Source organism: Artibeus jamaicensis, unplaced genomic scaffold (assembly GCF_021234435.1).
Source record: "Artibeus jamaicensis isolate MK-2021 breed Jamaican fruit bat unplaced genomic scaffold, CSHL_Jam_final contig_525, whole genome shotgun sequence".
NCBI lineage: Eukaryota > Metazoa > Chordata > Mammalia > Chiroptera > Phyllostomidae > Artibeus > Artibeus jamaicensis.
Genome location: NW_026521874.1, coordinates 5355922 through 5373847, shown reverse-complemented (window position 1 = coordinate 5373847; position 17926 = coordinate 5355922). Strand labels below are relative to the sequence as shown.

Below are 17926 nucleotides of genomic sequence, written 5' to 3'. Positions count from 1 at the left end.
TAAATATAGATGTAGGTTGTGAAACGATTACCACAGTGAGTGTAGTTGCAGCCGTCGCACGTGTAGCTGTGTTTTTCCTTGTCATGGGAACTGTTAAATCTTCTCAGCAGATTTCATATGTACACTGTAGTATTAACTCTAATTACCATGCTGTACATTCTGTCCCCAGAAGCTATTTATCTTAACACTGTTTTGTTATATTATAAAATTTTGTCCCCAAAAAGCTCCGTTGGTAAGAATTTACATAGAGTTGTAGTTATGTCCTAAATTTTGCAGAATAAAATTATAAATTTTTAATAATATTTGGTTTAATAACTCAGAAAGAAGTATACATGAAACCATTTTTTTTTGCTATTTACTTTGAAATTTTGTTTCTATTTTAAAGAGCTCTTTAGGAAGATTTATGGGTTTTTTCCTGATGCTAGTTACCCTAGGGTAACGAGGGTTCCTTAAAATGATCTGTTCTCTGTCCTTGTTCAGCTGGCTCTTCCATTCCGTTCCGGGTCTCGTCTCTTTAGGTCTCACGTCTAGTGCTGCTTAAGTGTAGTTCAGTGAATTTTGAATTAAATAAAAGTATGGTTTTAAAGACCAGGTAGCACGTGGGAAAATACATAAAAGTAAAAGAGTAGAACACAAAATGGGAAGTGTGCTCTCACTACTAATGTGGAAAAGCAGTTGTAGTTCAAAAGCAGTAAGTGAAAGTCCTAGTAGTAGTTTAAATAGGATTATGTGTAGTTGACATCGACTGCGTAGGATTATAGATACTTCTCTGAAGCTCCAATTTTTTATTTTGTTGATTTTCTCTTAGAAAAAAGCATATGCAATATAATTTTTAAAGCTCGGTAGATGAGCTTTTCCTTTAGGTGTTTTATTTTTGTTTGTTTTCCAACTGTAAAAGTAGCTCGTATAAACTTTGGGAAACAGCTCTGGCCGGGTGGCTCAGTTAGTTGCAGCATCGTCCCATGCCTGATCAAAAGATTGCGGGCTCGGTTCCCTGTCAGGGCACATACGTACCTTGCAGGTTTGATACCTTGTCGGGCGCTCACAGGAGACAGCCTATCAATGTTTCTCTCTCACATTGATGTTTCTCTCCCTCTAAAAAAAGCAATAAACATACCTCTGAGTGAGAATTTAAAAAATTTTGGGGAAGAGGTTTATTTTAAACTTACTTTTCCTGCTTCTACAAGGCACTCTAACATTTTGCATATATATCCTTTTGTCTTTCTCTGCATATTTTTTAGACTTTAAATAAACTATTCATGCTTATTTGTATTCTGTGTGTCTTTTACTGATCAGTATTACAAAAGTATTTTCCCTTGTTATTAAAAACTCTTCATTAACATCAAATGGCTACACGATATTTCAGTGTGTGGGTGTTGCTATCATTTGTTAATGCAGTGAATTTTTTGTATATAAAGCGTTATCTACATTTCATGTTATTTTCTCTAGGTAGATTCTTAAAAGAGAATTTACTTAATCTTTAAAGCTTGATACATTTGGCCTTTTGATTTTTAGTGGCTAAAAAAAGTGTATCATTTTATTTTGATTATTAATCAACAAGTTTTTAAAAATATTATTGACATCCTATTGGTAGAGTTACTTATGGAAGACAAATGATGTCTAGAGAAAGCATCTGTCTGAGATTTTGTAGAGAAAATCCTCTGCTGAGAAGGTTGGTGGACTCTGGTTCTTCAAAATCCATCTTTTCTCGGTATCTAGGATCTTGTGAGATTCTGTAATTTCCCTGCACAAGGCTCGGCAGCTTAAAATTTGCATCAGTTTTGCAGATGCACATTTAATAACTGAGGGACTGTCTCTTCAGGGAAATCCCCTGTTTTGTGTACAGGTGTGTAGCTAAATTTGTTCTCTGCTTCCTAAACGCATTCTTAGAATAGTTATGGGAGGTAATGATGTCAGTGAGTTTTTGTTTTTGAGAAACCTGCATTTGCTTTCAAAATTTGTGGGTAATGCTGTGACATTTTGGTTTTAGGTGACGAGACCGCTGTGTGGCAGGCCCTGACTTTGCTGGAAGAGGGATTAACTCACAGCCCTTCCAATGCCCAATTCAAACTGCTGCTTGTTCGAATCTACTGTGTGCTGGGGGCGTTTGAGCCGGTGTTGGATCTGTACTCCAGCCTCGATGCTAAGCACATCCAGCATGATACCATTGGGTTGGTAGTATACACTCTGAATAATAGCAGCCCTTACACCTGGGACTCTGACTTTCCAGTTTCAGCAATGAAGTTGTTCCTGGTATTAAGCTTTTTAGATGAAATAATCACCTATTATGACTCACTGCAAAGCAGTAAGAGTTTGTATTTGCCAGCATTTTGTAGTAATGTTAAAATTTGCACAATTTACAAGTGCTAAGAAACTTTTCCCAGACAGCAAACAGCTATATACTTCAAACCTTTTTTCTCAGCACACGTGGGTTTCAAGTCTTCTGCCTTGCAGTTGAGGTTAACACATGTGCTCTGTTTGCTGGCCTCAGAGAGCCTTTAAGTTTGTAATGTAACTGCTTTGTGAAGAACCAAGGGTATTTTCTCCATCCCCTGTAGAGCCATTTTAGGAGGACAGTGTTCTGTTCTCTTAAAAATTGTGTTTCATTGGTATCTGAGTGTAAGAAAGCATGTCATGGAACTTGAGGGCTCTCACGAAACTGAATTAACTTTGCTCTTTTAAAAAAGATTTGATTCTATGAATTGATCATTTATATGATGGGATGTTTCAAATGTTCCATATGCTTAGCTGTTTTTCTGACGTAGTAATTTGAAGTATAGTATATGCTACTAAAGGTGGGTAAGTATAACGTGGTTTTTTTTTTTCTTTCCTTCCAAACTAGTTATCTCTTGACCCGTTACGCTGAATCCCTAGGTCAGTACGCTGCTGCATCCCAATCCTGTAACTTCGCACTCAGGTTTTTCCACTCCAACCAGAAAGATGTAAGTGAAAAAAGGGTTTGTTAACTATGGTCTTGCTGCTGAATGAACACAGTGCAGGGAGTGCCTTCCTGTGTCGCAGGTGCACATGTCGAGTGTACCTGAGCTGCCCTCAGGCCCTAGCTCGGTGGCCAGCGCTGTTAGGTGGAGAGTTATTTGTGGTTGATAGAATGGGCATGTTTAATTGAATTCATACAAAGGTGAATTTAAAAGTGGGTATTCGTAGAATAGGAAATGTTAATACCTCTCAGGTTGGTCTTTGAATTTCTAAGAGGCTTTTTCCGAGGACACGAGGATGCAGTGCAAGCTTCTGCGATAGCAGCTGCTCTCCGTTACCTCGGTTCACTTCTGAATCCTATAACCACTGTGCTCTTTGCCAACAACAAATGCACTTATATTTTCTTAGAATTGTAAAATTGACCAGTTGTAAATAATTTCAAGAAACTTTGGTCAAGAGTATTTTTTTAAACTAGCAATAAATAAGATAGAAGAACTTCTATGTGCCATAACAAAAGGATGGGATTTGCACCATATTTTTCATTGCAAATGAACTTGATCTCCACTTGTGAGTTAAGCAGTTTTTGTGGAAAAACTACATACATGATCTCTACTGAGTCAACCAGCTATGCAAAACCACCCAGTAACAGATGCGAAGATAGGTATGTCTTCAAGGATGGGCACTGCCTACTTGGTTCTTGTGCTTCTGAGACACATCGCCTGGAATTGGGCCGTGCCAGATATCTGCCTGTAGCTTCCCATTTTCATGGTCTAACAGCAACTAAAGAAATTGGGCAAGAGAGCTTGTTTCTGGAGTCCTTGATGGCAAACACTCGTGAGGACTTTAAAAAAACGTTTTGTAACTCTAACATCTAATCTATCTGCCATCTCATCCTTTAGGGGCAGAGTAAATGGAGGGCAAGGGCAGGGCAGAAACCCTTGTGAACAGTAGAACGTAGGTTTGTTATCCTGAGCTTGCAGTAATCGTGTCCTGACAAGCGTCAGGGCGTGGCCTAGAGGGCTGATGTAGCGAGGGATGGTGAACTGCGCTTCATCTATTGGCTTTTAAGCCCCGTTTTCCTTCCCTGTGGCCTCTCTCCCCAGAGACTGGTGTCTCTGTTCAGACCTCATTTTATGCCATAGCTCCCGACCAGGGCGAGAGGGAAGTGCGCATGAGCATTTGAACGTACTGCTCAGGGGTGCTGGCCTGCTTAGCAGTCAGAGGGTATCTTTTGGATCTTGGTTTCTAAAGTGTCTAGCATGAGTGGGCAGTTCAGTTATAAATCAGTGAGTTGTCACTGTGTCTTCAAGTATCTGCTTGCCCTTCTGTTTTCAAGTAGTTTTACTAACTCAAAAGAAAAAAAGCTCTTCCAATCTCATCATTCTGGCTCTCATTTCTGTATTTCTTTTTTAAAATTAAATTTTGTTTTTTAAATTGATTTAAGAGAGAGGAAGGGAGAGAGAGAAACATCAGTTTGTTGTTCCACTTATTTATGTATTCATTGATTGATTCTTATATGTACCCTGGCTGGGAATTGAACCCGCCACCTTGATGTATCAGGACAATGCTCTAACCAGCTAAGCTACCCGTCCAAGGCGACAATGCTCTAACCAGCTAAGCTACCTGTCCAGGGCTCATTTGTATATTTCTAAGAAATAGGTAAAAGAAAAGATTCTTGTCAGCTAGTTTTGAGGAGGGAGTGGGGGTAAATAAGGGATGTAACATTGTTAAAGAACTGTGTTGTTCATGATTTGGCCAATAAAGGCACATTATTTTATTTTAATAAAAATTAAGCTTTAATTTTCCCCTACAAATATTGTGTCTGAAGAGTTGTTTTGAACACACACACACACACAAACAAATGAAAGTGTCGTGGTGTGGAAAGGAGACCACAGGAGTGATTTGAGAGGGCATGGTGTCCTCAGTGGCTTTTTTATCTTTGTTGTTTTGCTGATGGTTGTGTGTGGCAGGAGTGATAATTTATCTAAATGTTTGTGATGCTGAATCTGATAAAATTACAGTGTTTCTTTGGTCTGGGACTAGCACAGTCTGCTTGGCATTCATATTTTATTACTACTCACTGAGAAGATAGAACTTATTTAACCATATTAGGTAAATAATCTTTGGGAGATACTGGAGGCAAAGGCAAAACCCAGTACAGCAAGAAAAATACACCTTAAGCCTTGGTGCCTAGCTTAGTCCTCAAATAGGAGAGTGGACACTGGTGTGGATTGTTTCCTGTGGGAGTTCGATGTTGAGACTGTTGTAGCTTTGTCTTGTATGGGTTAACCCTTCTGCTAGTATCAGAAATCTCTCTGGAGGTGAAAACTCTGTGCTCTTTGTCTTTTATTCTTGGTCGTTTTGGGGGTCCCCAGATGGTGTGTCCTTGAGTGACTGGCTCTTTGGAAGAACACTTTTACTCCTAAATGAAAAATCTGACTTTTTGCTTTGTAAGGCTTTGTGCTGTGGAAGTGACAGCTGTGTTTGGAGGTCTGCACAGGGAGTTTCTCTCTGGGAAGGTCATTCATTGTGTGCTGTCCTCATTACTTGGAAATAGACTTTTACAATGTGAGAATTAGAACTAGATTTTTTTATTTCCTAAAGTTACTTATATATTTATACTTTTTTAAAAGTTTCCATTTAACAATCCGTATTTTAGATACTTGTGGAAACCATTATTTAGGGGTTTGATGTCCATGTATTTTGCAAATTTTTGGTAACCAGGGTTCATTTCAGGAGTCCGAATGGGATCTCAATAGCCTCATTGGTTCATAAATGAGTAGGAATAGGTCCAGACAACATTTTCTGATGTTCGGAAGTCCTTAAAGTGCCCGTGGCTTCCAGGTTTGCCTGCAGTTCTAATAGGCGGGGTATTTCTCCAAATCGTAGTCCTTTCTCAGCCTTTGTCCCGTCGGTAGCTGCCTGGCCCTTTCCTAGCTCTGCAGTGGTTGTTTACTGCGGCATTGAAGGAGGACTCTCTTTGAAAGGGCTTCCAGAGGGCTAGAGACACCTCCTTAGTTTATCAAAGGACTGCACATTCCCTCTTTGTAGCCCCCAATTTTTCTCTTTTTAAAGCTGTTTTCTTTTTTTCTAAAGTGGACCACTTCAAAATTAAAAAGGCTTCTACACTTGGTAAGGCCAGGTTCTTTCCTTTAATCATTCCATATTTTGGAACTGTAATTGATAAGTCTAATTGGAATCACCAAAGTCATATTTTTACCCTGATTAATTGCTGGATCACATGTTCCTAACCAGCTGTTTTTTTCAAGTGATAAGTCCTACTGCAAGGCCTGCTGGTAAACCTTGCTGTGTTTTTTTCAAGCCAAGTGGCCATCGGATAGGCGTATGTGTTCAGAGTATCCTGCTTCTTCTCAGTGGGGCCTATCACTGTCCTTTAATCAGGCTAGAAGGTACACTTGAGCTTTTTCAGATAGTCCTTCTTTAAACCTGCAGGATCACAAGTAATCTTTTTAATTTTCTTGTGTCCGTCCGTCTTTAATTTCTCCAGATACTGCAGGCAAACAGCTCGCCGAGGTGTCCCATGGGGGTTTAAAAGCCGCATCGAATGCAGTTGAATTAGCGCCCGTGGCGCAATCCCGCGGCCTGAAATGAACCCTGCGAGGCTGTGTATCAGAGGGTATGTTGTTAACTATTAGCCTATTTTCCTGTTGGGCAAATACATTATGGAGATGGGGGCAGAGCTGATCTAGGTTGTGCAAAAAGATTGGCTTTTCTAGAAAGGATCTTTGGGGCAGACATCAGCTTTGAGCTTCACATTTTCCTTGGCCCAAAGGGGTGTCCTCCTGACTTCTCATCTGATGGCATAGGTCCACCCATGAAATGTTCTTCTCTGAGATTTTGTTGTGTCATGCCAGAATTCCTCTTTAGAGTTCTTTATCTTGCCTCTGTTCACGATGTTTCATCTGTATATGCGCATCAGTCTAAATTAAAGCAGATGTGGAGAGTGTTGCCTTCACTTACTGCTAAGGAATTTTCCAGCAGAGATCTTAGGTAGTTTGGATGGACAAGTAACCTGCTTCTTGAAGTCTTTCCTCAGATTATGACATGAACTTTTTATAGGTCTTTGGTTTGGCGACTTATTTCTAATCCCATGTAATATATGCCCTATGTTTGTGATACTGTATTCAGAAATAAAACCAAGGAGCACCTTTTTTTTTTCTGAAGTAGAGTGATTTGGAGGCGGGGCAGGGTGGTTACGTTTTTCTGGTGGTTTTGGAGCCTTTGTATACAACAGTGTATCTTAGATGCAGAAAAACATGGAGTAATATCCCTTCCACGATGGCACTAACCGAAGTTTTGACTGATGTGGTGTAACAACCCTCTAGTCCTGTTGAACTGATGGACAGAACAGCTGAGGAAAGGCCTGTGTGGTGGTGGCAGCAGCCGGTGTTACTAGTAGTTACATTAGTAAAGAAGACATTTGACTCAGGCATAGGAAAGAAGAAAGAACATTTTAAAAAGCTGATATTCAACTTGGTGACCAAGACCTTTAAAGATTAGATTCAACACCTCACTTAATTTTAGCCTGAGTGTTTTGTTTTGTTTTGTTTTTTTGGCTGGCAAGTTTTGCCTTCATTGTCTGACCTGTGAAATATTTATACCAAGGTAATTCTTTTCTTCCCAGACCTCAGAATATATTATTCAAGCTTACAAATATGGTGCATTTGAGAAGATCCCAGAGTTTATCGCTTTTAGGAACAGGCTGAATAATTCTCTTCATTTTGCACAAGTCCGTACTGAACGGATGTTGTTAGACCTTCTACTTGAAGCAAATATGTAAGTATTCCATAAGAGCTAAAAAGGAACGAGGGATTATATATCAGAGGCTGGGAGTCCTTAATGGGCTCATGGGTGACATCAGGAGACTGAAGCTAAGGCAGATGGGAAAAAAGGAGAAAGTGTGTGTGTGGCGGGGGGGGGGGCAGGGAAGAAAGAGGATAGAGCCTGGTACGTGTCCTGGGAATGAGAGAGCACTGCCAGGTTCCATACAGAAGCCAGCTAGGCTGTGGGCAGGATTATGTTTACAAGAGTCCCTGCAAACATGGGGTTTCAGGGATTAATGTTGATCCACTTTATTGCGGTTGGGCGTCCAGACTCAGGGCAGCATGGTCTGTGCTTGGATCTCTTTCACCTTATAGGAGCCCTTGTTTCTTACTAGTAAACCCTTCCTCCCTTTCCCTTTCCCTTCCCTAAGACAGAGTCCTAGCTAATATGTTTTATGGCTGTTTTATGACTGAAATAGTGTATACCTAAATTCTCTATGTCGCAGATCAGTCAGCTTAGCAGAGAGTATAAAGTCAATGAGTCTCCGACCAGAGGAAGACGACATTCCCTGGGCAGCCCTGCGAGACAACAGGGACTTGAATGTTTTCTTCAGCTGGGACCCAAAAGACAGGTAACTTGCAAGTGACCTCAAGCGTATAGTTTTAAAGAATTTGGATGACTCTGATTGACATAAAACATGTTTGTCAGAAGGATCAGAAAATATAAGTAAGCCACAGTAAGAAGATAAATCTGACCTCTATGTTGGGATTCCTGGCTAATCTAAAAGTTAGCTCCTCCTTTGTAGCATCCGTGAGAGCAGATTCCAGATAGATTGAAGATTATGTTAAAACTCCTTAGATATTCTAGAAGAAAATACAAAATTAAAAAAAATGGTTGGGGAAAGCCTTTCTTAGCATTACATGAAATCTGGAAACATAAACAATCTGACCTTTGTAAATATTAGCCTTTATCTAGAAGTAAATTTGTTAAGTTCTAAAGCTATGTGGTTAGTAAATGTTTTCATATGTCTTAATGTCCTTCATACACAGAGAGCAATAAATCAAGATCACTAAAAAACAATGTATAAAGGGCTTAACAGGAAGTTCAAAGAAATGTATCTTCTAGCAATAAAGATTTTTTTAACCTATCAAAGATTAAAAAAAAAGTAACACGTGTATGCTCAGCAAGATTGTGGGAAAATGTTTGTTGTGCATTTACCTGGGGTTAAACCTTTATGTAACCTTCTCTAACCAAGGAGTTTTAGTGATATGTATCAGGGTTGAAAATTCCATTTACTCTTTGGTTCAGCAGTTCTGCTTCTAGAAAAGTGGGACCTGAGGGAACAGGTGCACAGGCACACAGATGTGTATATGAGGTAGTTCTGAGTATACTGTGATTCAGTGATTTGCTAGGACTTGTGGGAATCAACATATAGTTGGCACCCACAGGGTTATTATAACGAAAGGATACATGACAGGATCAGCAATGGAAAAACACACCGCTGCAGTGTGGAGACTTCCATGCACAGACTTCCAGTGCCCTCTCCCTCCTGCGGGCGAGGTGCCATCAAATGCACACCTTTTTGCAGCAGTGAAAAATGCAGTGTTTGTATAATGTTTCTGCTCAGAAAAGCCCTCAGAAAGTTGGTGCCCAAGGTTTTTATCAGCCGATTATGTAGACACCCTCTGTGTAGCCTGAACCAGTCTTGCAGACTCCCCAAAGGAAAGCAGGTGTTCGCCATAAACCACAGAGTTTGTACAGAGTCTAGGCACAGGGAGCCATTCTTACCATTTAGCGGGTGATTGGTGCACCAAGTGTCCAGACAGCAGCCAGGGGTATCCTTGCAAGCAGGCCCTTCTAAAGGTAACAATTGCTCAGGCTTGCTGAGCTGATTTCTTTGCACACACTACCGTAAACACATGCAGTTTGGGAAATAGTATGAATACTGTAAACCCATTTATGTGTTTAAATCGGTTATACAAGTATTTTTAGTTGCATTTTGTTCCTCTGTATTGCAAAAATCTGAAAGGATCTATAAAGCCTTGTTAATATGGTGGGTGCTTGATTCTCAGGGAATGTTTTCCTAGTTTTTACTTTTCTGTCATTTGAAAGTTTTATATCATGTATTTTATCATCAGAAAAGTTTCACTTAAGGGGGAAAAATGGACTGTTAAGTAGGTTGCCACTCCCATTTGTGGATATCAAAATGTAGACTTGGATGATTTGAGTTTAAGATCATTGAGCTAGTAGATGAAAGCCGGAACCATTCAAAGGCATCTTGTCTAATGAAAGTGAACTTTGAGAGATTTAAAGGCAAAAACATTGAGTAAAAGGGATGGTTTGGGGATTTTTTTTAAAGGGATGTTTCTGAAGAACATAAGAAACTTTCTTTGGAGGAGGAGACTATGTGGTTAAGAATTCGTTCCTTAACACTGAGGCTGATCAGTGGCCTTCCAAGTCTGAGCCACCCTATGGAGCCAGAGAACACCGAGAAGACCACTGAGAATGGCGTGTCCTCCAGGATTGATATTCTTCGTTTGCTCCTTCAACAGCTGGAGGTGGCCCTGGAGACAGGAAAGCGATTTATTGATAAGGAAGTTCAGGTATCATCAAAATGTATTTTTTTAATCAAAGCCACAGTAATCTATGACTGTCTTAAACATAGGTATTTGGGGTGAATCAATAGTAAAGAGCAGTATTCTTACCCAGTTTAGGGTAACTGCAGGGAAAAGGCAAATATTACAGACTTGGGGAGTTGCAGAGGCTGGCTTAATACCCACATTGGAGAGTGAGGAAAAGCAAAATAGCTTACTTTTTGTGGTGGCAAATTTTTAATAGCTGTCTGTTTTCACTATAATGATTTAGTTACTGTTTTAGTTCCTGTTTAAAAAAATTCATGGTAACCGCTTTCCATGGTTACAGTTGGCTACCTGAAGTCAACTACAGTCTGAAATACTAAATGGGAATTTCCAGAATTAAACACTTTGTAAGTTTTAAATTGCTTGCTGTTCTGAGTAACACGATGAAATCTCACCCTTCCTGTTCTGTCCCACCCCGTCCTGCCTGGAGCACGAGCCATCCCTCTGTCCAGCACTCCACGCTGTGTACATGACCTGCCCTTTAGTCACTTAGTAGTTGTCTCAGGTGTCAGAATATTGGAGTCACCTTTATTTTACTTCACAATGGCCCAAAGCACAAGAGAAGTGATGCCGGCAATTTGGATGTGTCAAAGAGAAGCCATAAAGTGACAAGGTGAAAGTTCTCAGTTTAATAAGGAAAGGAAAAATCGAAGGTTGCTGAGATCTACAGTAGAAACAAATCTTCATGTAAAGAAGGACAAAGAAAATTTGTGCTGTTTTTCTTTTGTACCTCAAACTGTTAAAAGTTATGGCCACAGTGTGTAATAAGTACTTAGTTAAGGTGGGAAAGGCATTACATTTACGGGTGGAAGACATGAACAAAACGCATGTTTTGATTGCTGGCAGCATGTTGTTCCAGAAAGCACTGAGCTCATACGAAGACTCTTCAGTAACGAGTCCCCTGAAACGAGTGACCGCATTCGTTTAACTGTCATTATGGTATATTGTTACAATTGTTCTACTTTATTTTAGTTATTGTTGTTAATCTCTTGCCTAATTTATAAATTAAACTTTATCATAGGTATACATGTACAGTAAAAGATGGGGTATATAGGGTTTGGTACGATCCAGTCTCAGGCATCCAGTGGGGTCTTCGAATGTGTATCTCCTGTGGATGGTGGGGAGGGAGATTACTGTGGTTCTCTGGTCAGTGGTTGCAAGTTATTCACTAAGATAGATTTTTATCCAGTAGTTCTAGTCCTTTGTTTTCTTATTTTGTATGAATTTAGATGAAGTTAAAGAACATTACTTTTTTCCTTTCTTTTTCAGTATCCTTTCCTTGGTCCTGTGCCTAGCAGAATGGGTGGATTCTTTAACTCAGGCTGTTCTCAGTGTCAGACCAGTTCTTTTTATCTTGTTAGTGATATTTATGAGCTGGATACCAATGGTTTAGGTAAGTGCATATTTACACGAGTGTATTCATTTACTGGGTCTTTGTCATTGCAACATTACACTTAGTAAATGCAACAGAATATCTAAACTTGTTATTTGGAAATATTTGGAGGAGATGGAAGCTGGAAACTGTTCTGGTTCAATATACAAGAAAGTATATTTAAAAGATACAAAGTAATATTTTGTAAGTTAAAGTATTTTTCACATTTGAAGTCTTTATTAGGTTTAACATACAAGAAAGTACATTCAAAGGTTACAAAGTAATGTTTTAGAAGTTTAAATTTAAGTCTTTTCCATATTTGAAATCTTATTAGGTTCAAAATTTGAAGAAACAAATTCTTGATTTAAAATAGTGTTAGACCTCAGATTGGGTTCTCTGCCCTGGCCATTATGGCTCAGTTGGTTGGGTCTTGTCCCACAATGTGAAAGGCAGCGGATTCTGTCCAGACCAAGGCACGTGCCCGGTTGCGAGTTTGGCCCTCTCTTGGGGGCGTGTGAGAGGCGATCGGTATTTCTCTCTCACATCCATGTTTCTCTCCCTGTCTTTCTCCACCCCTTCCCCTCTCTCTAAAAATAAATAAATAAAATCTTAAAAAAAAAAAATGAAGCCCTTGGCTTTGTGGAGGAGAGTTTTTTTCTAAGCTTTCAATCCAGTGATAATCACAAATATCCTACAGATTGTGTCTTTTTTTCCTTCTAAATCATAAGGTTTGTACATCCCATCACTTAGAGAGTATTTGAAACATAGATTTCTAGTCCTCCTAGAGAATTTTAGGTAGAAAAGAAGGTAATTAATACTTTTCTTTTTCTCTTTCCTTTTTTTTTTTTTTACTGTTTCCTTTCCTTTCTTTCATCTCTCTCTCTGCCTCTTTGTAATGGAATTTAGATGCCTACGGCTCTTAAGAGAAAAGACAATGTTTTTGTCATGTGAAGGTATTAAGCTTGCTGAAAAAAAATGAATGTTTTTCACTGTTTTTTTTTCCCCCCAATTTTAGATGATACAATGGAGATCCAGGAGCGAGTAGAGAATAGTTTTAAGTCTTTATTACAACAGTTAAAAGGTAAGCGATCTTATTGTGGATTCCCCTTCTGTATCTGATAATAGTTCATTTAAAAAAATTGAAACTTGTAGGAAGATTTGAAAGTATTGCATACTTTTGATATGTTTATTTTTTTTATTTATTATTATTTTTTAGATTTTATTTATTTATCTTTAGAGGGGAAGGGAAGGAGAGAGGGAGAGAAACATCAATGTAGGTTGCCTTTCGCGCATCCCCTGCTGGGAACTGGCCTGCAGGGAACACGCCTGCAACCTCTGGTATGTGTCCTGGCTGGGAATCGAACCGCGATTGTCTGGTTCGCAGGCCCGCGCTCAATCCACTGAGCTACACCAGCCAGGGCCTGATATGTTTAAAGAATTGTTTTTAATCATAAAAAGTTTTGATTACAAAATAGTAGCTACCTATCATAAAACAGTAACAAGTGTGTGTGGTCTTTTCCCCTTTCCCAGACCCTTTCCCTCAGAGGTAAGTAAGAACTGTGGATGCTTTGGAGTCTGTAGATGCCACCCAGACTATATGGAAATACATAGTAGTGATTATTTTTAACATATCAACAGGAATAATACGTGTTTTTCTAACTATACTTTTTCTAAAGTTTTAATTAATTAATTTATTTTCAGAGAGAGGGGAAGTGGGGGAGAAAGAAGGAGAGGAACATGGATCATTTCCCTCTCACGTACCCCCAGCTGGGAACCCAGCTCACACACTCCCACCCAGGTGCCTGCGTGCAGTCCAGACAATGTGCCCTGACAGGCCATTGAACCCACAAGTTTGCAGGGCAGTGCTCAATCAACTGAGCCACACCTGCCAGGGCTGACTGTAATTTCTTACTGCCTTGGACATCTTACCATGTCAGTTATTTATATACATATAATCTTGGTCATCTGTACACACATGCCCACACACACACTCCATTCATTGGTCTTATATCAATGTACCAAATTTATATATCCCCCCATTGGATACATATTATACACTTGAGTTATTTGTAGCAATATCTATAATGTATAATTATAACAACACTGAACTGAACATCTCGGGACATAAGTTTTGGGGTACTTATTTGATAATTTTCTTGTTATTAAATTCCTAGAAAAGGAATTATTTGATAAAAGGATACAAATAACCATTTTAAATCTCTTAGGGTCTTTCTGTTCAGGATTCTGAACAGTCTTTTATTGCTGTAATGAAGAATGATAATTAAAAGATAATGGTGATCATGAGAATTAGATGTGGTATTTGTTACGAAGGTACATTTCTACCATGTACGTTAGTCTTACAGTCCTTGATGGCACAAGTTCTTCTAAATCACTTACTTGGAGTCTTAATTGTATTGTGTCCTGTTGGACACAGTAAAGGCTTAGACCCTAGAATATGGAATTTCTAAAGCTACCTTTTATGTTTTGAAGACAGTTGAACAATAGTCATGTGGCTTTTTAAAGAACTCAACACAGATAGATATTCTTTGGTGTTGGGTTTATTGTTTGTGAGGGGAGGCTTTCTGGATTAAGTTTTTATATTTGCTTATTCTTTAGTAGATTGTGCATTGTATTCCCAAAAATAACATTGAGCTGTATAAAAAGCTGTATAAAACCATGAAATATTTCTGTTTTCAGATGTCTTCAGTAAATGCAAAGGCGACCTATTAGAAGTTAAAGATGGTAACTTGAAAACACACCCTACTCGCTTAGAAAATCTAGTCTTCTTTGGTGAGGTAGGTTTTGTTTCCTTCCTGAAAAACTAGATTTTTCTTAATTGTATGCAAGATTATTTTTTTCCATTTAAAAAAATATTTATTTATATTTAGAGGGGAAGGGAGAGAGAGAGAAAAGAAGAGAAACATCAGTGTGTGGTCGCCTACCATGCACCCCACACTGGGGACCTGGCCCACAACCCAGGCGTGCACCCTGGCTGGGAATCAAACCAGCAACCCCTTGGTTTGCAGGCTGGCACTCAATCCACTGAGTCACACCAGCCAGGGCAGGATTAATTTTTCAAAACTAAAGAGATATTAAGTACCATATACCTATAACTTAATCCCTCACCCCTGACTTTTGTTAACTGAAAAACAATTTGTCTTTTTCTAAGCCAACTCCTTCCAAGAATACCAAGATTTCATTCCAAATGCTTAGGTAAACTTGAAATTTGCTTTACTCATCTTTAAAGATCTGATCAACTTCAGATCTAGATGTTTTCTGTTCATTTTCCTTTTTGACTCACCTGTTATTTAGTTTAAATTAATTCCTCCAGCTTCTTTGATTTGTTGTTGCTATACTCTAATTATTGAGATTCTGCATTATGAAGGAGGGTCCAGGATCTGATAAATAGCAAAACTCTCCTCCTTTTTAGCAGAAAAAAGGAAAAGGATCACAAACACTCATAATCCATTACCTTTTCTTTAATTTCTGTGGCATGTTTATTTACTTTTCTTCCCCTCCTAGTCTGTAAGCTTCAGGAGGGCAGTATTCTCTGTTCTGGTGACTGGTACATTGTGAGTGCCTCAGATACACTGAATGAATGAAAAATAAACAACGGCATGTATATGTACATGCATACACTGTAGCGTAGGAGAAGACATATAAACATTAAACACCTAACTTAATACAGAGGAAATTTGTTGACCAACTGGGGAGATTCTCCATATATATTTCAATTAAGGTTGGCAGGTAAGGTAGTATCTTACCTGGCTGGACAGGTGGGTGGGAAGAGACCTATTGTAAAGAACCTACAATAGGAATTTACAGTTCCTTTACAGTTTAGGAATTGGTACTTCTCACTTGAGTGAAAAGGGTGTTAATAGATCCCACTTCCTGTAGAGAAGAGAAAGGAAGGTGGATCCAGTGGATGATGGGTTTACAGCTGGGAAAACCTGAAGAAAGATTTAAGCTGTTAAGAGTATTCTAAGTGGGAGATGAGAAAGGCCTGGATGAGTTTGTCAATCATAGAAATTAGAGAGTGGGGAGTTAGAGGAGAAAAATGAAGGGATTTGTTCAAAAGAACTGTCCACTTCTTGTTTAGTCCATTATGTTTAACTGTTCCAGATAGTTGCCTTGAGTGTAATCCTTACTCATGAATTTGCAATTTTTTTCTTTTTCAGACTCTTTCTATTATCCTTTGGGTGTCCAGTTACTGTGAAAGTGTCCTGAGACCATACAAATTAAATTTACAGAAAAAGAAAAAGAAGAAAAAAGAAACCAGCATCATAATGGTAATAACAGAGAAAAGACGAGTAATAATCGGGCTGCATGCTGCGTTCTCTTTTTACTGTTTTCCCGTGTGTTGTAAGAGACCTTACAATCCTATCTGCATTTATTTTCTCTCCCCAGCACTTTTTTTAAGTTACACACCCATAGGGAAGCTGAAAGACGCAATATAATGACACCCGAATGTCCTTTCCTCGGCTCACCACTTGTTAACCATTTGCTACATTTGTTTTCTTTCTCTCTCATTCTCCCCTCTCCTTGCCTTAGTTTGTTGAACCATTTGAAAGAAAAGTACAGACTTCATAATATTTAACAAAACAGGATAAGCAGGGGCAGTCTCCTACAAAAACCACAGTACCCAAGAAATTTAATATTGGTACAATAATTACATCCCTTATAGCCTTTTTCAAAATACTATAATTCTACTAAGGATCTGACATTTTTTAAATCTGATACTTCCTTAGCCTGTTGTTTTTTCTTTATTGTTGAAGAGTCTAGCTAGGATTTAGTTAGAATGTCCTACAGTCTAGATTGGGCTAATAATTTCCTCAGGTTTAGATTAAACATAGATATTGTGCCTTTTTCAGCAAATTAAATCAAGAGGCACTAATGTTGTGATGTTTCAGACTTCATTATTTGATAAAGGAAGTGTACTGGGTGTTTTTATTGTAAAGGATCCTTCCCCCCTTTAATTAATAAGTAATCTATGGGATGATGCTTTGACAATAAACATCTTGGTTTCCACCAGCTTTTCACCCACTGGATTTAGTGTCTGTTGTTAGTTTAACTTGCATGAGTTATCACTACATTGATGCTTTCACAATGGTGGTTTTTAAAAATTCTGTCAATCTATTATTTTTATTAGATGGCATTATCTATAGATATGCATATATTTGTATATTTTTAATATTACCATCTATTTGAGGATCACTATGGACTCACTCTTTTTTAAATTTACCTTATAATCCTTTGTCATCATTTTCTTTTGGATGTCCAAATTTGGCTTGTAAGAGTCACTTGAAGCTGGTTTCTGTCCCTGACCACGTCCTCATCTGCTTTTAAGCCCTTATATTTTGGAACAGCAAAAACGATCCAAGCACTTTGTACATTCCCACTGAGCTGAACCGAGACATTTTTTTCAAGGGACCCTGGTTCCTTCATGGGGAATGTACTTCAAAACCAAATCTAGGTGTTAGGGGTAGTAATTGCTAAGAGGTGTCATAATTTCTAGTTTATATCAATAGAGAAAGAGGAAATTTATTATCCACACCAACACACACAGTTTTATTTATTTTTGTTTATTTATTTATTTATTTATTTATTTATTTTTAAATTGATTATGCTGTTAACAGTTGTTCTATTCCCCCCTTCATTCCCCTCCACCCTGCCCCCCCATCCCCACCATTACCCCCCTTTAGTTTATGTCCATGTGTCTCAAGTCCTTTAGGTTCTATATTTCCCATGCTATTCTTGCCCCCCCATCTATTTTCTATCTACTGTCTATGCTACTTATTTTCTGTACCTTCTCCCCCCATCTCCTCCTCCCACTCCCCTGTTGCTAACCCTCCTTGAGATCTTCATTTCTATATTTCCACTCCTAATCTAGCTGTTCTTTTAGTTTGCTTTCGTTTTAGGTGTGGTTGTTAATAACTGTGAGCTTGTTGTTCTTTCACTGTTCATGTTTCTTTAACTTCTTTTCCTTAGATAAGTCCCTTTAACATTTCATATAGTAAGGGCTTGGTGATGATGAACTCCTTGAATTTGGTCTTATCTGAGAAGCACCTTATCTGTCCTTCCATTCTAAATGAAAGTTTTGCTGGGTAGAGCAATCTTGGTTGTAGGTCTTTAGATTTCATGACTTGGAATATTTCTTTCCAGCCCCTTCTTGCCTGTAAGGTCTCTTGAGAAA

The 17926-nt window shown here is 38.7% G+C and overlaps 1 protein-coding gene across 2 annotated transcripts in view; it reads left to right on the top strand.

Moving 5' to 3' along the window:
- Positions 1-17926, top strand: part of NAA25 (N-alpha-acetyltransferase 25, NatB auxiliary subunit) — a 63780-nt gene that overhangs the window by 34514 nt on the left and 11340 nt on the right. For both annotated transcript variants that reach the window (XM_037133467.2, XM_053669775.1), the window contains exons 14-22: positions 1991-2171; positions 2843-2942; positions 7583-7734; positions 8228-8353; positions 10082-10325; positions 11631-11754; positions 12749-12814; positions 14431-14528; positions 15912-16022. In XM_037133467.2, coding sequence (XP_036989362.2) covers positions 1991-2171; positions 2843-2942; positions 7583-7734; positions 8228-8353; positions 10082-10325; positions 11631-11754; positions 12749-12814; positions 14431-14528; positions 15912-16022 — 1202 coding nt within the window. The remainder of the gene's footprint in view (positions 1-1990; positions 2172-2842; positions 2943-7582; positions 7735-8227; positions 8354-10081; positions 10326-11630; positions 11755-12748; positions 12815-14430; positions 14529-15911; positions 16023-17926) is intronic.